The sequence below is a fragment of the Cimex lectularius genome, unplaced genomic scaffold (genome assembly GCF_000648675.2).
Source record: "Cimex lectularius strain Harlan isolate CLEC.00 unplaced genomic scaffold, Clec_2.1 scaffold81, whole genome shotgun sequence".
Lineage (NCBI taxonomy): Eukaryota > Metazoa > Arthropoda > Insecta > Hemiptera > Cimicidae > Cimex > Cimex lectularius.
Window position 1 is genome coordinate 20,653 of NW_019392692.1, and position 24,355 is coordinate 45,007.

Sequence of the window (24,355 nt, forward strand, 5' to 3'; positions counted from 1 at the left end):
GGATCGATCCGTTTGGAACCTGAATGAAGCTTGAAGCAATATGATGAGAAATCTCGCAAGGCTATTTTATTTCTCAAATGTGAACATTGTGCATAATTATATTATATATAACAATTACAACAATTATATATAACAATAAAATGCTTTATCTGAATAGAAAAATAAATAAATAAAAGGAAGAAAATATTTTATCAAGTTTTGCGAGGGAGTTTGTTTTCTTCTGTATTATGAGTGTGACACGCCATAATCAAAAAGAACTCTCTTGAAAGTCGGCTAAACTTCTTTTGTTCAATCGGATTCTTTTTAAAACTCCGACACGCACAGAGAAGCAACAACAACTTCTTTCTCGTCCATTAAACGTAGTTTTATCTTCTCCTTTCAAAGCCCAATGCTAATCTTAAGTTTAGTAATGCCGCTTGACGTGTTTACTAACCTAGAACTGAAGCCAGCCTCGGCCTTTCTTCATCCAAAATGATCTCCGACTTTGTCTTGTAAACGCCGTAAACATCGGCGACACAAGTCAGATTCATCTTGCCCAAGTTGAAGGTATTTACTTCAAATTCGAGGCCCGCCCTCGACATGGATTTGTTGCCACTAACGCGACTTCTTGATATGTAGCTTGCATTTATCTAAAACAGAAAAAACAATTATTTAAGTACATCATATATGTTTTATAAAACAATTGGATAAACAGAAAAATGTATAGCAATAAAATAATATATAATTTGTAGTCTTCTGAACATTGCTGCATGATCAAAGTTTCAATTATTCAGAATTTTTGGCCGCATCTTATTATCACTGTTATATTTATTAATGTTGACAATTTTAATCAAGTAAGAATACTGCACCATTAACAAATATAATTATTTATGTCCTTACGAATGTCGTTATATCTATTATCGGTATCATCAATCATCAGTTATATTGAAAAGCAATTTTTTGTTCATTGCCATTTAATTTTTAAAGATTGGCATTTATACTATTATAATTTTATACGAATATCGCCCAACGTGATAGAATATAACCATTACATTGAAGATATTTCAGATAAATGGAATCTTCGAGGAGTTGCATTGTGTTCATCAACTGATTATTTATTTCTTATATAAATTGCTGATATATATCTACATAAAACTGTGTATTTCAGTTCATTTATTACTTTCTAAGTTACGTTGGTTTTGTGAAGAATTTCTTTAGGTACATATGAGTTGAAGTTTGTTTCTTCCATTAATAGAAAATAACATAAAATAAATTTTATTCTAGTTCTTTCAACACAATAAAATCATTCTATCTAGTCATTTCGTAATATAGATTAAAACAATCTCGATTAGGTGAAAGTTGCGAGGCCCGGACAGGTCTTAAGGGTTTGAATGCATTTCTTTGCCGGTGTTGACTGTAAAGGGCGAAGGATGGCTAAAATGAAATTCCTCCAATTCTCCTGAAATGTAAGCAAATACGGTTTTGTTTTAATTTGTCTGATTGTGAGATGGAGGGCTACTGTCGAGGGCAAGCATATTGCGAATATCGTTTTGGCATTTGTTCGCCAATTCAGAAAGTTCATATTTAATTGTATTTTGCACAGGAAGCATTTGAGATTTAAATACTGTAAATTGTTTAATGTTTACTCTTAATATCTGAAGAGATACTAAAACCTTCTGCAGGAGTACTCTCGGTAAAAGTTATCTAACCAAAGTGCAGACGTCCAATATCTCCCCATTCTTTAATCCAATTATGGATACGTTAAGCACATTATAAAAAAATTCCTAGAGGTTGATTTCCATCACTGAAAGTGTCCACAAATTTAATATGTGTTTAGTGACTGTTAATTAATGATTATATGGAGATCGTGAGATGCGGTCTGGTGTGACGTAGGTTTAGAAAAACATTTTTTTAATCGTGTCAACGTTTCGATCTTTATTGAGATCCTCTTCAGGGCCTGGGATTTATAAACGTTGTTTAAATATACAAATACATGTAGGATGTGAAAAAATGAATTTATACAATGATAGAAATTTTAGACTCAATCAAGCTGTTCGTACTCCTCGAAGTGTTTATTTCTGTGTATATTTAAAAAATGTTTATAAATGCCAGGCCGTGAAAATGATCTCATAAAAGATCGAAACGTTGGCACGATAAAGAAAATGTTTTTCTAAACCTACGTCACACCAGACCGCATCTCACGATCTCCATATAATCACAAATTTAATTTTGTTGTGAATTTATGAGCAAAAGGATAAACAAATTAACATGAATTTTTACTTATGTTTTATTGTTGCATGAGTGGTATTAAGAAGACGGTCTCAAAAAACACTGCTTATTCTGCAACCGGGAACAGACCACGGATAGTGTATAATTTTTTAAATTTTAATAGTTACATTATTTTTAAAAAAATTGCATCTAGATGGTTGCCAACCATTTTGATTTGCCTATCCTATACCTGAGTCGTTGTCAGACGCGTTTCGCCATTTCGCTATCTTCACAGGACTACACAGCCATATACTAAAACCTTCTACAGGAGTACTCTCGTTAAATGTTATCTAAACAAAGTACAACCCATAGCCAGACCAACATCATCGGGAATGTGATGTTCATCATCGCAGTTCAAAAGGGTAAGAGAAAGTTAGTTATGTTTATTTACAACGTTCAAAAGCATTTGGCAGTTTATGTATGCGTGAAAGACACTTGTGACTTTTATCTATAATACTTATTTAAAAATTACGTATCTTATTCTCAAACATGCCAAAATAATTCTACAACATTGTTAATAATTAAAGATACACTTATGATAGCGAAATGCCAAAATGCGTCTGACAGACTAAACCATCGAGGATGGTCAGATCATCAGTTTCTCACACCGGAGGAAATCTCAATTGTGAACAAAAGACCAAGTATATTTCATAAATAAAGAAGAAAGTATATATATATATACGTATGTAAACCAAGCACATTTTGCTTTAAATATTTCTTTTTACTGCGTATATGTGTTTTTAATATTATTTAAATTTTTATTAATTTTTGTTAACAAATTCATTATTAATTACATTTCATTTTTACAAATATATTTCATAAAAGCAAAAAAAAGTACGTTCTTGATTTATACATCGAAATGGTTCATGTTGCTTTGTAAATGATTAGTTAAACTGTAGTGAAGAGTCCTAGTATATTGAAGAGTGGGTTTCACGTTTCCACTTAACTTGCAGCAAACTTGAATTTTTAGGATTCTCAGTCCTGGAAGTATGTGCGAAACGAGTCCACGGGAGCATCAGAATGAATGTCATGTTTCCTCAAACGGTATGCGAGTTAATCAACTGCGGTAAAGTCGTGCATGATTATCGAACGACAGGTGTCGTTGTTTCTCTCGTTCGGTGTCAAATGAACATTCAACGTGAGATGAGAAAGTTGAACGTATAAGAACAAAGAAATACAGACTCGCTCATCCTTCAGGTCGCTTCTCTTTTAATCGTTTCAATTCTTTGCTTTGTTGTTTTGATAAAAATATTGCCATATTATAATTCACATTTAATATTTGCAATTTTTATGATACAATCGTTTTTTCTTCACAGAATCTTTTTTCCATATTAATTACAAGCATTTATTTTTTTTTAACTTCATTTATTACATGTATTATATACAACCAGCAGATTGGATTTCAGATTATGTGTTTAGCATTATGGGCGTTATAGAGAAAGCTACCCATTGGCAGCCGCTCTGGATAAATGAAATGATATTAATCATTTAAGAGGTCTCTTATCCATATTCTTTTCAGACGTTTACGTGGTAATTGTGGGGAATGGAGTAATCGTATTTGTGTGTTGGTGTGATTTTGTAATTTACTATGAAAACGTCTGTCATATGTTTTGATGGATGAAAAAACTGTTGGGATTTGAAGATCTCTGTGAAGTGTATTATTGTTTACATAAAAAGGGGCAGAAACAATTAGACTTAAAATTTTGGATTGAAAACTTTGCAATCTTTGAATATTGGAATACTTCGCCGATCCATAAACTTGGCACCCGTACATCCAAATACGTTTGAGTAAGTATGTGTATGTCGAAAGTTATGATTTTAATGGTAATTTTGATTTTCGGTTGAGTAGGTAATAAAGAATTTTAAATCGTTTGTTCAGTGTCTGTTTTTTTAATCGTGTGTGCGGATTCCAAGTTAGTCTTCTATCAAATGTAAGTCCTAAATAGTTAACTTTGTCGGAGTGAGGAACAGGTTCATTGTATAAGTATATGCTAGGACAAGTCTCACGACGGAGTTTAAAGGTGATATGTTGTGACTTTGAGGGATTAAACTTTATTTTCCAAAGATTGCTCCATTTTTCAATTGTTAATATGTGGTTTTGTAACATGAGTGAAGCTTGTGTAGAAGAGAGATGGCTTGTTAATATGGCGGTGTCATCTGTGTATGTGGCGGTGAGTGTATTCTCATTTGTGGGCATATCAGAAGTAAAAATTGTGTGCAACAGCGGAGTATTGACCCTTGTGGCACACCTGCAAGCACTTTTTCCATCCCAGAAGTCTCCGTATCCTGGTTTACTGAGAAAAATCTCTCTTTAAGGTATGATTGTATAATCAGATAATAGGTCTGGGGTAAAAATAATTTTAATTTGTATAATAATCCCTCATGCCATACTTTGTCGAAGGCCTGAGAAACATCTAGAAACACTCCAGTCGCGTACAGTTTCTGCTCGAGACACGAAGTAATGAAATCAATCACTCTGTGAAGTTGATGAGTGGTGGAATGATGGGTTCGAAAGCCAAATTGATGGTCTGGTAAGATGTTGTTCGAAGTAGCAATAGAGATAATTCTTTTGTAAATTAATTTTTCGAATAATTTAGAAGGAACGGGTAACAAACTCCTGCAGGACGATAAGACGATGGGGAGCTTAAATTTTTATGGGGCTTTGGGATCATTTTAATGTAAGAAAGTTTCCATTGTATGGGGAAGTGTGTAGTCCTCAAAATTGCGTTAAATAAAGAAGTCAAAAAGACAAGCGTTTAAAAAGTATTTTCACATGCTTCGATTAGGCTAAACCCTCATTACTTGTCGGTAGTACAGAAGTGTCGTTACAAGCGCCGTACATGTTATATTTTACATTTTACATATACTTTTTCAAATTATGTACTACATAATTTTTAATTTAACTAGTATGTATTATTATTTGCGGAAAGATGTACGAATTATTTAAGCAATATATCTCTTTATCCCACACCCACTTACGCTCACGCACGTAATGTATGTATAATTTATTTATACTAATTATTTTAGATTTGATTTTTGGAAATTCATTCGTATCTCCGGGAAAGTTTATTTTTGATAGCGGTGTTATTAGACTTATATTTTTAAAATATAGCCACTCTAGCGGTTCCGCGTTCGATTCACGGCTAGCTTTATTATTTTTTATGTGATAGGGTACAAACAATAGAATGCCCCGATTAAAATTTCATTTTCAATGGCAAATTGCTACAAATGAGCTACAAGTTATTATGTACAATTTTGAAGTCAGATTAGACTGCTGAATTACGTATAAACGTGACGTTCTGGTTTTCATTTTTAAGAATAGGTTTTGGGTAATTTATACCCTCTGCTGAGCCACATATGCCACAGGAAAATTGTGATTTAATAATAAGCAATGTATGTGTAATAATGTTTAATTTATCGATCTAATATTCATTTTATTAATGAATACATTTTATACTATATTTTTTCTCGAAATTGCTGTGTTACATTATTTTAAACATTTGAACAAATTTCGAGAATTCAGTTTTTATTATATTGAATTAATAAACGTCAGTTATAATAATTAAACAAATGTTGAATACTTCTTTGTGGAGTGTTTTGATTATGACAGGTGAGATATATCGACATTTAATTAAAATAATGAAATGTGCTAACCCTCGGGCATAGTGTATTAACATATTTTTTACATTTCTGCAAAAATATCTATTCTAAAGAAACTAGGTATTTTTATTTTTGACAAGTATAAAAGAACACTTCATAATCAGTTCAATCTGTTAATAAAATAGTTTTTCTTTATTGTACGTTCTGTCAAAAGTTATTAAATTTCATTTGATCTGGATGCTTTTCACTCATTGTGGAGCCCCTTTTAAGGCTATTCCTAATATTAATAAAATATTTTTGCAGTTTTAAACGTATGAGAAGTGTTGCATTAGAATAAATGAAGAATCTTCCTAAAGGATTTTGCCAATGTTACAACTTTAGAAAAAGAGTTTTGTACGAAATTGTTCTACCGTTTTACAAGGATTCTGAGAAAATTTACTATGATATATGTTGACGTCTTGGATTTACCTTATGAAACGAGGATGAAGTTTACCGCTGGTGTCAAAGAGAGCGTTGTACCTCTTGCCTGCTTTCCCCGGCTATTTTGTATAATTGTCCCGTGAGTTGAGATTTACTGCGTGTTTTGCCTTATTGCCGTTTCTTACTGTAAAGGCCGTTAGGCTCGTCTCTCTAAAGTATGTTTATTAACGCAATACCGGGCGACAAAAACGTTAGTGGGCCGCCCTGTCCACCCCTTTCTGAATGTAATGTGAAAAGTTGACTACTAACTCTGCCCTTTACTGACGTGGTGTAACACTGAAGTTTAGGGGGGCTGGGACCAACTCCGAGTCCAAGAATTCAATACGGGGAACCCTATGACTTTGCTACTCCTTCAACTCTGGAGACATTCCTGAAGTAATTGTTGCTCTCGACTTTCTGAATTTCCCGCTACAAGAATTCTTCTGGAAGAAGAGTGCTTGAAGTACATTTGGCCTCACATTCACAAATAAAATCTGCGTTATGATTGTTGTGGAATAAATGTTTATGTTATGAGTCTGTGACTTAATGACATGTAAAAATGTTCAAGTATATTCGAGCTTACACTAATCAAAATGTAAAAATGATTTAATAAAAAAAAATCACGAACAAATCACCCAGACCAACACTGTAGATGGGGAAATTCGAAAATGTTTCTGACAGAACAACCGAGAGAGGATTGATGGAGCAAAATGATCGGTAACAACATAATTACGAAATGAAAGTTAATTCACATTTTGTTCAAGACATTTACACTTGTACACTAAACAAATATTTTTCCTAATCGTTATAAAACATAATGTATGATTATTTTTGTAGAAGAAAACTACTAAAAGCTAGGTAGAGCAATCATGGGTGGAGAAGGATGAAAGGAGAAGGAAGAAAAACATCCAAACGGATACTGAAAGAAAGCATAAATTATGTTTAGACAGGAATATCGCAGCACACGTATGTTACCGGTAAGTATTTTTTATCGTTTCCTTTTTATCTTGAGGCAGCGGGTTTTTTAAATCATCATCCACTAATATGTTTTTACATGTTTGGATTGTATTGTGTTGTAAGAAAATGAGGAAAGGCACAATTTAAAAGCATATTGCCGAATTGAAAAGCAAAAGATGTTATGAGGTCTGTTCGCGATAAAATCTCGAGTAAGAATGTCCCGATTATGAATTATCCAGGTTTGCTTGTTTTTCTCGCTGCTGTTGTTGCCCAGCTGTTCTCCTGATCCTGAACTCCATTCCAACAATAAATAAAAAAATATTTTGTGTTTATTGTATGTGAATTTTTTGTTCGACTGACTAGGCTGGCAATTGAATAGGAAAATTTGGCGTCAGAAAAATTAATTAATAGGAAAAACATGGAAGAAATCAAGGAGAACAGCTAAGAATGAGAACGCTGGTGATGAACAAAGTAATTTGCCGCCCCCAAAACTATTCACAATATAATTACTTTAGCATACTTGCAATGTTTGCTGATTCAACATGTCACCGACTCGCAACCCAACATCCACCTTCAACTTCAAATTAGCCGTGATTGGCTGATAATTTATGACTATATTTGTTATGTACAACATTGATGCAAATCCTAACCGTGAAAAAAGGGCCAAGTTTCTAATTCGCTCTAAAAAATTAGCCTATCAATGTAATGATAACTACACTGTGGCCAAGTGACCCAGTTACTACAGTCCGTAACCTGAAAAACTCAAAAGAAAAGATTAAAGTTTTAGACACTCTCCCAAAAAGTCAGCCTATCAAAGTAGTGACATCTTCACTGTGGCCAACCACTCCTACTTTTATGAGCAACACTGTTCTTTTAATTTTATTGCTTAACATTTAGCCAGTTTCTGAATGTGCAATGAGGAGTCTAGACCTTTTTTATTTTCTTGGAGTTCTCTACCCACCACTCCTGCGTGTGCACACATGGTCCTGATGTTTAATCCTTATTCAGAAACTGGCCTAGTGTTAATCAAAATAAAAGAACAATCTTGCTCATAAAAATAGAAGTGATGAGGTTGGTCAAAATTACAATTTTCAGATTTTTTACCTTAGTTGCTATATAAAGACTACCTATCGAATTTTCTACCGATTCAGGAAGTACTTTAAATTTTGATGATCAGTGAGTCAGACGGTAACAAAAATGCAAATTTTGAAATTCTCCCCTTTCGAAAGACCTAATATTTACCGCTCAAATTTTTACAATCTCCTAAGCAACCTAAGCTTAATTTATATTTCAATTTTTCAATGCTCATCTTAAGAGGAAGCAGAGATATAAGGGTGAGAAAAACCGGGTGAATTGGTTGGAGTAAAGTTACACTTGGCAGCTTGCTGGAACTTGGCCAACGCACCGCCGCGCGCTCGGATTCCGTGCTCACATCCGAATCAATTTAGTTTTCAGTTGGTAAACAAAAGAAGAAAAACGGGATTGTAAAGTCTCTGAGGTGCAACAAAGTCAGAAGAACAGGCACCGATTAGAGCGTTGTTCGTCCGGCTAGGATAAATAATGAGATACTTTGGAAATACTTTTCCTTTTCCTTCCCACAACATCTCAGCCTTTCCTAAAACTGATCCCTCGTTGGCGGAAATTAACGCGGAAATTGATGCATCGCACCCTTGGGATGAAAACAAGAGACGGCAAAACGTCATACACTTTGCTTGAGGTCATCCATTTTTACGTCATATCTTGTTTATTTTCATTAAAAAAATCCATTTAATATGTGTTTAATGCACGATATTCCGTTATCAATAAATCCTTCCAACCCGACCAGCTTATATTAGGAGACGAAATTATTCACCATGACCTACATCTGACAAATTTTAGGCCTACGCTTAAACTGGAGCAAAAAATAGGAAATTGACATTGTCAAAGTTTACTAACGATAATTTTTGTTTATTTTCGAACATTGGTTTATACTTTAAGCATATAGAAAATTGTCGATTTCAAATAACTAAAATTGTTATGAAACCAACGCCGCATCTATTAAAACTTACTTAACGTTGTAAAGCCCACCTGCAATTTTNTATATATAGTATTTCGTACAACAATAAAATACATAATTTACAAAAAAATAGCAGTACCAATTATGAGTACATATATACTGTGAGTGTATATGTATATTCCACAAGTATGTGGAAAGTTCCGAGGCTTGTAAACTACATTGGTCATTTACTTTTCTTCTTTTCTTTGTCATTTTCGTCTATTTCATTTTTCTGACGGTGCAGCCAAGTTGGACTTTGGTAAGTAACTGACTTTTTCGATTTCTAATTTATTGCCTGATTCTCTCTATTTCAGTGCCTCATCAGTTATGAGATAAAATTATACAGGTAGTAAACACGCAAATTTACCCACATAATTAAAAATAAATAATTTTTAAACAAAATGACTGGTTAGTATTTATACTGCCACAGAATACTCGATATTCTTCCTAACGGACTGGAATGGTTTCACCTCCTTGTGATCTACATGTGATCCTATTACGTAACCAAATAAATATGCCTTCTTTTGAGTAATTTTATTTATTTTGTATATTTAATAGCGGCTGTTTTGATAGATAATATAACAAAATCTAATTGTATTTTAATTACAGGTGGACTATCCTGTGTGACCCTTGCGCAACCTGGTAATATGTATACGTTTGTGTATTTAAAAATGGTGTTTTGATTAATATGATCAAAATATAATTATTAATTGGTATTAACTGTTATTAAATTACGTAATTATTATTTTTATTATTAAAAATGTGTGGTGATTAGTGTCCGTTAATCGATAATTATTCAGAAATCGTGAGATGCGGTCTGGTATAATGTAGGTTTCAGAAAAACATTTTCTTTATCGTGCCAACGTTTCGATCTTTATTGAGATCATCTTCAGGGCTCAAAGTGTTTGTTTTCTGCATAATTGTGCCATTCTTGCGTGTCATGTTGAGAGTGCCCCACCAGACCGTATTTCACGATTTCTGAATAATTATTATTAAAAATGCTTGTTTTGAGATTACCCGAATTAAAAATATCTTACTATGCCAACTCTCAACTTGGGNATATTTTTTATATTCAATCAAAGTATTTCTACTCACTCAAAGTGTTTGTCTTCTGTGTAATTGTGCCATTCTTGCGTGTCGTGTTGAGAGTGTTGACTTTGAGTGAGTAGAAATACTTTGATTGAATATAAAAAATATATTTTGCATTGTATAAATTCATTTTTTTCCACATCCTAAATCTATTTGTTAATTGTAAACAATGTTTGTAAATCCCAGGCCCCGAAGATGATCTCAATAAAGATCGAAACGTTGGCACGATAAAGAAAATGTTTTTCTGAAACCTACATCACACCAGACCGTATTTCACGATTTCTGAATAATTATTATTAAAAATGCTTGTTTTGAGATTACCCGAATTAAAAATATCTTACTATGCCAACTCTCAACTTGGGACAATGAGAATTTTAATTATCTATTCTGTCATAATTATTTTTAGAAGGGAAATAAGGGATGATATCTCAAAGTTATTATTAAAGATAATGAGTACAGTTCATGGGATTTTTCTGTAAATTTTTTTTCCCAAAGAGGGGTAATGAGCTTGAACAAAATTGCATAACAAAGCAACGGGTTTTGTTTTATTCATTTGACGAGAATAACGAAGCGAAACGTTTTTATTTTTAACTTACCTTCAGCAGAAAACTGCTTTTCCTCTCGGCTTGTTAATAATTGCTGAAAGAGTGTATGAACACCGTTCAGATATGGATGAAACAAAAACAGAGATTTTTTATATTGAAGATAAAATAGAAATTGTTAACTATATTTTCCTGGTACGCGTTTTATCTTCAGGATGATCATTATTGAGTTACGAAAAATAAATGATGTTATTTACATTTTTCTGTAATAAATTACTGTGAAATGAATTTACATTTTATATCGTCTCTTTTTGTTAACCAACATTACTAAGTAGTAATTAATTATTAAATCAATAACTGTTAACAAATGGATAGACTATGTTTTTATATAATATATGCCACTTTATTTTTCAAAAACTCCTACCCCTCAATGGTTGATATAACATCTGCTGTTGGACCCTAGTAAAAAGTAATAATCGGATTGGTACCGAAGAGCTCAGACTTGATTAGTTTTGTTAATTCTTTACAAAATATCAATTGTCAATACTTTTCCTATTGAAGGATATATTTCAACTATGATGGGGCGTACTTGACAGAAATTATAACCCCTCGATGATATTGACCGTTAGCGATTTGTGCTTGCGATACGAGTCCGATATTAACCACGTAAATCATGTTGAATCGAAAATGAAGCGGCTATTTGTAAAACAATTACCAGTTTAAAATATTGGTGGCTGTTTGTATTCAGCGATGACCGGGGTCGTTTCGCTTGTTCATGTTGACTCATGAGCGGTCGGCTGTTGCGCGATTTTTCTTTGAATCAAACAAATTCACCTCTTTAGCCTTAAACACGTTTACCGTCTTTGCAAAATTATCATCCAAAGCGGAGCAGAGAACGATGTAAATTCGCCGTAGATACATAAATAGAGGGCGACATGTGCAGCAGTCCTCGCGAGGAACTTCAAGCGTCCGCCAGGTGTTATACAACGCTTTACTTTATAAGAGATTGTCCTACTTCACTAATTTTATCCGAGACAATACCAGTAATTCTTTTTATTTTTAGCAGTTTCATATTCTGTTGAAAGATAAATTAATATAAGGTTGCATTCCATTTCGAACAATATGCATTTCATTTTATGTGTAAGAAACCATAATTTACGACAATTTGTATTACATTACTACTTTTTAAATGTATTTTATGTATGGTGGTTAGTGACCGTTAATCGATAATTATTCAGAAATCATGAGATGCGGTCTGGTGTGATGTAGGTTTCAGAAAAACATTTTCTTTTTCGTGCCAACGTTTCGATCTTTATTGAGATCATCTTCAGGGCCTGGGATTTACAAACATTGTTTACATTTAACAAATACATGCCGGATGTGGAAGAAAGTGAATTTAGTAATCTCAACACGACACGCAAGGATGGCACAATTACACAGAAGAGAAACACTTTGAGTGAGTAGAAATACTGTTATTGAATATAAAAAATATATTTTGCATTGTATAAATTCATTTTTTTCCACATCCTACATGCATTTGTTAAATGTAAACAATGTTTGTAAATCCCAGGCCCTGAAGATGATCTCAATAAAGATCGAAACGTGGGCACCATAAAGAAATTGTTTTTCTGAAACCTACATCACACCAGACCGCATCTTACGATTTCTGAATAATTAAATGTATTTTATGTTCAACAATCTATTTATTAAGATGTACAACTTTGTTTAAAATTTTGTTTCCATTTAGTATTTGATATAAACACCCTTTCCACTAGTTAGACAACTTCGTGGTTGTTTAATTATTGCGAAATGATGAAACATCCCTATCTTTATACTTTTTGAAATGTAACTAATATATTATTTTATGAAATTATTTAATAAAACTAATCAATTAATTTAACCTTTATAACACCATTGTGTTTTTTAATAGAACCGGGCGAAAGTTTCAAAAATAAACATCTACATATAAAATATTTATCGCCGGTTTGTTTGTAATTGTAAATTGTGTAGTTTTGTTTTGTAAAACCTATTTTATTTTGGATGAATATACATTATTTTGCTTACGATAATAATAAAGTAATTATATCAAAACCAGGTTTTTTATTAAAGATAAAAGTTGTTCATGTCCTATATACGTCTCTTCTTCAATATTACATCTGCCCCTCGACCTTCATGATCCTTTCTTCAATTTGTACCAAAGTTTATTTCTTTTTTAAAATCTTCTCTATTTTATTTTTTATTTATTTTTCAACCGATCAGTGTTATATAGATTTATGTATTCCTTTGCACCGAATAAATGGTGCCTATTCTGCCTGACTCAAAGCCTGAGACAGTTGGACACTTTCTATTGGAATGTCTATTTCACAATGAAATTCATCTGAAGTATTTAAAAAATTTTGCCCAGAATTTTGAAAAGTTTTTGTGCAAAAAATATGTGTATTGTGTATTATTTTTTAAAGTTTTGTTAATGTTGTTTGTTGTTGCCGTACAAAAAAAGGAAACTAATGAATTATATTATTTAGAAGTTAATTGTATTTACACACTATTACTATAATTTATATCCTTTCACAATTTTGCTCTTTAATTTTTATAATGTCTAAAAAATAACGGAATGTTTGTGAGGTAAGGCCTACTGCTTCGAATCGATGTATATGGTGTAATTCTTAATTTATTATATATGAAAATTCAATTCATACTTTTGGTTTAACTCTGTATCGAAATTATTTTGTTCACTGTGATGATTATTATTATTTTTATTTGTATGTTCCTATTTTTCAATTTTCTACTTTATATAATAACTCAACTCCATTGTACAGAATTGCATTATAAACATCAATAAAAAACTATTATTTTTCAGCTCAGCAAACGGTTGACGGACCGTAGTTATTGTCTAGTAATGAATTTTTTTACACAGAATTATAATTAGATATACAATATTGAATTAAATAAAACTTTTTAAAAACATATTATTGCACATTAACGTTTTAATGTTTTCTAGGTGTCGTCAGATTTAAAAGTAAATGTGATAAATTTTAATTAGTAGCAGATTAAATTATATATTGGATGTTTTGTTTAAACATGCTGTTTGGTAAATCAGAGGAAAACACATTAATTTTGATTATGGATTTGGATTTTTTATAGGCTCAAATCCGCACATGTACGTACATACATATATACAAACATATGCCGATTTGAGACTATTGGCTCTTGTAGTCCCCAGACAATTTCAGCTTTTGCTATTTACAATAAATTGCCGGCAGGCTCGAGGACCACTCACCCCGAGTGTTGGCAATCCAGGGGCAGAACTCAGTTTTATCCGTCAAGCCACAGAGGTAGGGCTCCAGGGGTGCGGCCAACACCTAGGTCAATTCAGTACCCAACGCATGCAGTTCCAAACCCATTCGTACTCACGTCCATTTTTAAATACGTTCACTCACTATATACCATTCATTCAATTAGGGTGATGGAGTACTCGATATTCCGCCATCACACCTTCACGCTAATAAATACATTAATTCTCGACATAACCTAAGTATACGCAGCTATTATTTTTATTCACAATAGGAAAACCCCGTTTCCTCCAAGAATCGGAACAGGGGACCCAAATATTCACTGCCGTTCTCAAGCACAATTCTCAAATCAGGTGGATTTCCTGCGCGCTCTCTCTATGGAGCCAAAGAATTGCACCCTTCAATTAAGTGGGACACATCGATCAACTTTTCACATACGCTATGATTTGGCCCGAAAGTACGTGTCCATAGTCAACCTTACATGGCCTATTCTTAATCGGGTGAGGATGACCCTAATCTACGAATCAGATCTTCCGAGGGCCGCCTATCGACAATACTCTTGCCTCTTTCTCTCTCAATCCGGCCCATTGATTGGCTGCCACCTTCTTTAAATCATGTTTTTTTATAGCATTCTTTACGTCAGAGGGCGGTGGTTAAGACCGGAGGTTGGTACGTCCCGGCCTTAGCAATATAATTGGTTATGTCATATGTTAGGTAAAATGAATTTAGCCAGTAAAACCCGTTTTCTCGCGATCAAAGTGTAGTTTTCTTGTTAGTGGGAAATAAAAAGTGTTAGTTTATTCGAAAGTTTTCGTTAATATGTGTTTATCAATAAACAATTAGCAGTAATAGGCAGAGAGATTATGCACTTCAGAAAGAGACATAAGCTGTGCATCTCCTAATTTAATTAGGTTAAATACCTAACCTATTATTGACATGTAACAATGTAAATGTAAATAAACAATTGTAAGTTGTAAATTAATTTATGATTAATTAAATAGTATTAATTTAATTTACATTAAAAATTAATTACATTTGTATTGTTCTTTAAGTACATCGTTAAGGCGACGAAATTAGCTTAGTGAATTATAAAAATTCGTTCCTACACATGCATAAAATTTGTTTGGAGTTTGGTCGTTTCTGGGTTTATCAGAACACCAGAATTCATCAATAACCTCAGGCCACAATCTTCTATTTAGTTTTACCTACGCATTTGTCATCAATTTGAATTCTTTTTTAAAATCTGCTTTAAAGTTTCTAAATAATTAATCATCTATTATGTTTTTCAGATCAGCAGATAGCGGTTTCCTAGGCACAAACCAATAAAATTTAAAAATTATTGGAAAATTTTAAAAATACACTAGACTGTGACGATACCCCCAACAGATGGGGGAATCGAACAGGAAGTCTTTCGTTTAAAAAGGTTTTGCATGGTATGAGTGAGATTGATTGGAGTATGGTACATCAAACCCTACAAAAACTTGTATTATGGGAAAATCAGTTTTAAGGATGGAGAAGATTTAAATCGTATTGATGGAAGTATTTGCTATAACACGAAAAATTGATTACTACAGGTTAAAATCAACATCCAGACGTAAACGCTGCAGAATTTTGAAGATAACGTATTGTTGGTTTAAAATTTTTTTTCGGTTATGATTTATGTTTTCTTATATTTCGACCTCAACAGTTAATCTTACGATTCTTCCTTCTTGAAGGTGGCATAATAGGTCATCTCAAAAAACCACTATTAAAAAAGAATGGGTATCCGAGAAAAATGGTAAATAAATTTATGAACAATAACAATCTATGGAAGATAAACCCAAACGAAAATTCGGAAAACCTAGAAGATGAAAATGATTCTGGAATTTCCTGTCATTTTCCCTTGAATCCAAGGGTTATCGGAACAGCTGAGAAGTTGTCTGAAAAGGAAGTTCCCTCTAGTTAAGTTGGCCTTCCGAAACAGTAATGCGGTCAAAAAATACTACTCACCGCTAAAAGACAAAATTGAGAAAGGACTACAATCAGGCCTAGTATACAAAATTGAATGCAAAGACTGCAAGAAAGTATACTATGGTGAAACCAAACAATACCTAAAGAATAGAATTTATCAACATAAATACACAGTCCAAACTAGTAAAAACAATGAAACTGCCTTGGCACAACATGCAGTTGTTGAAAGTCATACATTTTTATTTGATGATGTTAATATTGTTACAAAGGTACGAAATAGTAAAAAACGAAAGTTCCTAGAGGCCCTTTACATAAAAAAAGATAAACTGTCTGTTAATTACCGTCAAGACTGTGATATGATAAGTGATTGCTATTTTAATTTGTTAAACAATATATAAAAATAATCTAGTCAATTTTAAACTCTGGAGGAAACTTAAAATCTGTGATAGTTGTGATAATAATTGTTAAAATATTGTTAATAAAATAAATAAAATTTGTTGTTTAAAAATAGATTTATAAGAAAAATGCAATTTTAACTGTTCAGTGGTATTTTTAATGTTGATTCGTTGGTCTGTGATAAGATGTTGATAAGAGGTCGAACGTCACATAAGAGGTTGTGATAAGAGTCTAATCAGGTTTAAAATATTAAAACGTTTGTTTCTAGTCTGAATAAGTACCACACTGGCTCTTTTTTAAAATAAATTGTTATAAAATATTAATGACTGACGATCACTTTTTTAACCATTGTAAGTAGTGAAGAAACAATGATAACCATGTTGATATAAAAATGTAAAAAAAAAAAAATTGTTCTGTATACAGGCGTTAACTCACCTGAAGAAGGATTAAAATAAATCCGAAACGTGTGGATAAAAACTGGTTGTGGTTTTTTGAGATGACCTATTATCCCACCTTCAAGAAGGAAGAATCATAAGGTTATGATTTATAGTATTTTATCCTTTACTAATAATTACTGATTAGTGACGTCTAATAACATCAATACAGCAAGAAAAGGCAACTAAGTCACAACAACTAAAAAATCATATAGTTCAACCATATCTTCAAAATTTTCACACCTATGTTATGTGTAAGTTTATTGATCTTCACTCATTGTCAATTTTGTTTAAAGTAGTAAAGTATTTCCTGTTATACAGGAGAGCTTAAAGTAAAATTACCTTATGTGTCCCGGACGAAAAGTCTAACTATTTTTTAATATTTTATACATATTATTAAAAGCTTGTTTAAAACTAAGGACTTACTTTTTTGAGTTTTAAACACATGGAATTGATAGCAGAAAATATAATTGTAATAATAACAGTTTCAATATTGTTATATCTTTCGTTTCGACAAGTGTTCAGTAAGTTTACCATTATACTTTTTAACGAGATACGATATCCTTATTTATGACATATATAGCGATTGTACAAATGTGGTAACATGCCGGTTCTAGAGAAGAAAATTTATGAAAATTGGTTTTATATAACAGTTGGAAAGTCTAATAGGGCACTATTTGTCGTACGAGCAGCTTTAAGTTTAGAATTGCATGTATTAAATTCGAGGGAAGTGGCGACTTGGGACAATAGCGATAAACTGGCTAAGTTGTTTAGCACACTTGCTGCCAATCTTTGCACATCCCATGGCGACCGTTTTCTGGAACATTACGTGTTCTTATCTGACACTTTTTCCAAATTACCAGGGGTGAAACGATTTTTGTTCGGTACAAACATTTTTATTTTAACAACTTAACGTTCTTTACTTGTTCTGTTGTTTCTTTAATCTTCACAGTGAAAAACCAATCGATGAAAAACCTATAATAAGAGGAATTTAACGTTAAACTGGATCAGTACGTAGCGGAGGTGGTTGTATCTTTTGCCGATACCTCCAATCTTCCCTTTACGACTGTTCAATATTGAAAATAAATGGAGCAGGTGGGTTTTTGTTTGATTAGAATCGATTCGATCCGTTCAAGAGTCTCGTTTAGGGTGGCGAACCGGGATAGAAGAAGGGCTATGGATCTTTGAGGCCTGTAAACTTCCCAAATCCGTGCAACTTCCAGTCCATAAGGCCCGGGCAGTTCTTCAACCCCCTGGGTCGTAAACAGTGGGCCAACCTTTTAACAAACCCTCCCCCACTCTCTCAACATCACCAACACTCGACAACACTTTTCCTGCTGGGGAACCCTCCTGGAAACCCTTATTGACTCCCACGTATCTCCTAACCCAATGACCCAAGACCGAACTTGTAACACTTTTTCCCAGAACCCCCTCGACCTTTTTTTAACTATCCTATATTTTTGGGTGGCAAAGTGTGAAAAAGTGATCTATTTATTATACTCTAATTTTACCAAGTGTCTTGCTCGTTCTTTTATTCTATGCAGTAAAGTGACTTGATCAATGCAAGCTTAGAGTATTTTTATATTTAAGATTAAAAACTTCGTTTAATATTAAATATAAAAAAAATTTATATGAATTGTGTAGTTTTGTAAAACCTATTTTACTTTGGATGAATATACATTATTTTGTTTACGTTTCAGATAATAAGAAAATATTTATATCAAAACCAGGTTTTTCTGAGGAATGAAAGTTGTTCATTTCCTATATACGTCTCGTTTTCAATTTTACATCTGCCCCTCGACATTTTCTGCATCTTTTCTGCAAAAGAGGAAGCAAAAAATGGCCGAGCTCGTTAGAGACCGGTTAGTATTCTTCGTTGCTTTTCGATCAAACTCAGTGAGTTCTCATTTTCCTTTCCCACATTGCTCCGCCCTCATTCCATCTCTTTACCTCTCCTAGCGAGTTAATATATTTACATACTATATTAAACAAGTCTCAGCGAGCCAAAAATGTGAGCATAGAGTACAAAACAATTGATTACTATGCAATGTTTTACGAGAATAAAGACTAAGTCATATTTTTCACATCATTGTAGTGCACGTTAAGACAAACGTACACACGAGCACACACGTACGACGGCATTGTCTTCTTAAAGAAGCCACTCAGGTATTGACCTCAGAACAAGATTGTCCATGGTCATAAATTCTTTTTCTCAAATTGCTTTACATTCATTATCTTCGTATGTATGTACAATTTTATGCCGCGAGTATTACATAAATGGTAGCGAATAGAGTGGTGATAGAATCATTAAGCTGTATGAAATTTGCCGACTTTCCTTAATAGCATTGTTAATAGCTGTTGAACTTTCTTTAGGCAACTGTTTTCAAAATTAACCCCTTTCAAGCTCGCTGAACAAGGATACAGTGCTTGCAATGACCGTTAATAATTCTTTCTAGCCTTATAAATTAGGAAGAACAATTTTTTGTGACAGTGAACATTGCATGCGTTTTTAAATATGATATATGCAGAGATAAATACACAACATTATACATAAATACATATTCTTTGTCCTTACTCGATTGCCGTTGATAAACCACGTGACGTTTGCTGGTGGATTTGATGGTGGTGTCGTGCAGTTGCCCCTAAGAACATCGCCGACGGAATATCTTGACTTTTCTAGCTTCAATATAGGATCACCTTCAAGCATATCTGAAATGTAAAAAATCCGTCAAAACAACTCAGATTTGATATAGCATACAGATTAAATTCTACGTTTAAACTTAATGCATGTTAGACAAGATCGGTTCGGTGTACACAGTAATTGGAGAAGAAGTTCCTTTCTTCAAGCTATTATATTACATTCATACAGCTTCTGAGGATTCGATATTCCTCGTGGTAATTGCGGAAAAAGTACATTCTCGTTAATAAATTAGATTCACACACACACACACACACACACACACACACACACACACACACACACACACACACACANTCACACACACACAAACACACACACACACACCCCAACGCACGCACGCACGCACAGACAGACACACACACACACAGACACACAAACACACAGACAGACAGACAGACAGAAACACACACACACACACACACACATATGCACAAAATTTCATTCACACTGCCCCGGGGTATAGATATTCCTTGGTGTAGTTATTGAGAAAGAAACCCGCCCTTTCACGCTAAAAAATTACATTCATACTTCCTCAGTGTGGTAAAATTACTCGGGCTACACGGGGGGGGGGTGTAAGAATATTTACAAACAATTTAAAATCAACAGCTATAAAACTCAATATGATTGTCGTTTGATTATGGCAATAAAAATATATCGTTTGTTTATGACTACAAGGAACATACCAACAAAATATTACGGAATGGCACTGAAACGGGGGTTAAGTCTACAATAGCAACTTTTATTTAAATCGCGTTTAATTATAGATTTAATTTTTTTCAAAAATCGAATGAGGGTTAAAACTTCCTTATATGTTATTTCAGATTTTTCCAACATCAGCATAGCTCTTGAAGTCGTTTTGTTATTTTTTCATGCTTTTTACACGATTTTCTACTGTTTTCACTTAATCCACTTTTCACTGCAATCGCAGGCATATATTATTCCTCATAGCTCATTAGGATCGTTCTGTAAGTTTTGAGCGTTTTGAAAGACAATGAATACTTAAACATCTTTAATTTATAATTAAGTTGCGTTTTGCAAACTTAGAATATTTAATTATCCATAAGAAACAACCATAGACACTGTAGTAAATTAAATGTCCATCTTTTTTATTTACCCATCACCCTAACAATTTTATTTAATCAAGAACCGTCGTAAACATACGAGATAATAATCAATATGAAACGAAGAACTTGACAGGGCTGAAAGCGTGTTGCGTTAGAAGATTTATGGCAGTTTGCAATTACTTACCGTTACTAGGTGGAAACTTTATGCTGTATTTCAGTTTTACTTTCAATTATTTAATTTGCACGGAAGTACATTTCAATCTCCTAAAAATTTTTTGTTACACTTAGATCATTCTCCATGAGCATCTTCTTCCGTCGTTCTTGTTATTTCTATCTTAAACCAGTATAGAAGCAATACGAAGAAATGTTTAATTTATCAGAAAGTATTTTCGAGGGTGTCTGGGATATGTTAATCTGCAGGGAAAATTGTTAGTTTACTTTTAGTTGATACATATTAAAAAACATATTTATATTATTTGCACCAAAATATATACGCATTTCTGTATATATTTCGTCTTTGCCCCATGATTTAGTTCAGTTGAACAATGTGAGAGATAAAAACCGATTGTTCACTGTTCACAAGAGATGGCACAGATGTGACCTCTATTTTTTGATATTTAATAAAACCTGAAAATCATTGCCTCGTCAGATTGAAAATGACAAGAGGCTAATGAAGTCTGCAGTGGAAATAGAAGTGGCCCAATAAACGCAACTTTGGTCTCTTTCTCTCGCCGATATTTTATTCATATTAACGTCTTAAAGCAAACAGGTGGTTACAAAGCTTATACTTGTATTTACTTGAAGTTAAAGCTCGGTAGTCTACGTGTTAATATTTTTTTTTTTTTTTTTTTTTTTTTTTTTTTTTTTTTTTTTTTTTTTTTTTTTTTTTTTTTTTTTNTCGAATGCAGGGCCGCTGGATTCGAACCCGGGACCTTTACCTTACAGTGATGAGCGCCGTATCAAAGACTAAACCTTGCGGCCACCGACGCCCCCTACGTGTTAATATTATTATTATTATTATTAATGAGACTGTTTTTATTTATATATCGTTTTTAAAAATGCCGTCCTCTTGTCAAAATAACCCGGAAAACGTTGAGAGTGGAAGATATTTGTTCCCTGATAGTACAAATCTGACTAAACCACAAAACCAATTTTCACACGATGCTAATATACATACAGGGTGAGTTTACCTTCTGCCCTCCTATATTTTTTTAAACTCGAAACACGTAAGCTTTTATCTTTTTCTAGTTTCTCATATACCAAAACGTGGTTGAGATGGGAGGTTGGTGTCCGAGTGAATCGAGGTCACGATAGCTCAAGTGGTAGAGCAGCGGCGTATCAAGCCGAAGATCGTGGGTTCGAATACCGCTCGTGCCATTGATTTTTTTATCTCAACTGAAAACCTTAATTAATTGTAAGATATTAATTGGTCAAGCGGACCACGAAACTAGTGAATTTAATATACCAAAACGTTTTGATCTAACCGTCCCGGATTTCTACTTCAAATGGCAGGATACTAATCAGTACTAATACTTTGTGAAAGGGTTTATGACGCTGAATTTAGCGATGTTTCATTTGGAACACCCGTTCTCTAGACCTGGAAAAAACTATTTCCAACTCTTTCAAACTTCTCCAACTGTTTCAACCAATTTATTTATTTAATATTTAATGGATACTAAATTTCGCAATAATTTGTTAAAATAACTTTTACTAACAGGACGCCCTTGATGTAGGGAATTAAAGCGCAATGCTGAATTGGGAAAATTTGAAAATTCGGTACACTTTTCCCCAACTACAGAATCATCGTCAATTTTCCTTTGTACTGCACGAGATATTCATACGATATGTACAGTAAGTCAAACAAAATAAGTCTGAAATTTAGTGCGTTGGTTTCTAAGGTAAGTGTTAACTATGGAATAAAACATTTTAATCACTTTTTGGGAATATTCAAAAGCCTCAAGCGCCAACAAAACAACATTCACATCCGATTTGTTCATTAAAAACAGTTCAACTCAAATAATTCGAGAAGTTTTACTTTTTATTAGGTTTCGTGGTCCACTTGACCAAATAAATTCTTTTCAATTAATTAAGGTTTTGGTTGAGACAAACAAGTCAGTGTCACAAGCGGGATTCGAACCCACGACCTTCGGCTAGATACGCCGCTACTCTACCTCTTGAGCTATCGTGACTTCGAATTCGCACATTTAGCCGAAGATCGTGGTTCGAATCCTGTTTGTGACACTGACTTTTTCGTCTCAACCAAAAATTTAATTAATTGAAAAGAATTTATTTGGTCAAGAGGACCACGAAACCTAATAAAATGTAATAAACAATCTGAAGTATACTTCACTAAAGCTCCACTTCATTTGTCATGGCCACTTCATTTGTCGCCGAGAATCAAATAAATTTCACTATATCTTCAAAATGACAAAAAGGAGGGAAAATTCGAAAGGTTGGGTTGAGATGGGAAATTAGTGTCCGAGTTGATCGAAGTCACGATAGCTCAAGTGGTAGAGCAGCGGCGTATTTATCCGAAGGTCATGGGTTCGAATCCCGCTTGTGAAACTGATTTTTTTGTCTCAACCGAAACTGTAATTAACTGAAAATAATTTGAGAACGTTGCTCCAAATGTACAAATGTACCTTTTAAAACCGAACGTTGACGTGGGTCTTGTTGTTTGACTAATCAAGCTTCCATTCATATCTTGCTACCCCAAATAATTATTTCAAAACTTTTTGATACGTGAGAAACTTGACAAAAAATTCGGATTTAGAAGTTAAACTCACCCTGACAACATTTCCTAATGTAAGTAGATCATGTATAGTAGATATAAAATTATTATGCTTTCAGTTATCGGGTTTGTGGTGACCACAAATTGAGTAGAGCATTGAAGTAGCTGGTCGATAAAGTACGTCGCTAAAATTATTATTATAAACAGTTTTATTGTTCTTTATCAGACGCGCTTATTAAAATTTTATTCATTTAAATAAATCTTTAGGATGAATACAAGGGCAAAAAATACGTTTCGGCTTTCCTTTCAAGTCAAATATGCAGATAACTTCATTTGTTACGTTGACATTGATGTATCACAGCATTGTGAATGAATCGTTTTAACGTCTTCAAGGCACGTAACGACAATTAAATCCTTAAGATTGTTCATATCATTTATAACTTTCAGCTATTCAAAACTATTCAAAACAATTTCTAATATGATAGAGTATTCAATAAAAGGAAATAGATATAAAAGAGCAGGCTTTCGGAAAAAAATATGAGGTAGATTTGAAGATATTCGATCGTTCAATTGTGACGAAAATTTAAATGTTTCGTTGTGTTTTTTCCAAGGTAGTGTATATTTGACAGAAACGTAACATTCTAATTACTATATCTTTTTTAAAGTTTAAGTAGCACATCATAGCAGCAGATCTCTGAAACACTGTCGACTCTAATAGAGTATAGAGGAATATTATTAGAAAATTAGGGGAGCTGTCGAACAAGGGAATATGGATTGGGCGACAAAAAATATGGAATTAACGAAAATAGGTTTTTAGTTGGTTGAGGTCGTGAATGAAATAAATGTTAAGAACAATGTGT

At 33.3% G+C, this 24,355-nt stretch overlaps 1 protein-coding gene across 1 annotated transcript in view; it reads right to left on the reverse strand.

Moving 5' to 3' along the window:
• Window positions 1–315: 315 nt before the first annotated feature.
• LOC106660788 overlaps window positions 316–24,355 on the reverse strand; it is a 666,377-nt gene continuing 642,337 nt past the window's right edge. Inside the window, exons 5-6 of the mRNA XM_024225950.1 lie at window positions 19,575–19,708; window positions 316–629 (exon numbers count right to left, since the gene is read on the reverse strand). Coding sequence (XP_024081718.1) covers window positions 429–629; window positions 19,575–19,708 — 335 coding nt within the window. The 3' untranslated portion in view covers window positions 316–428. The remainder of the gene's footprint in view (window positions 630–19,574; window positions 19,709–24,355) is intronic.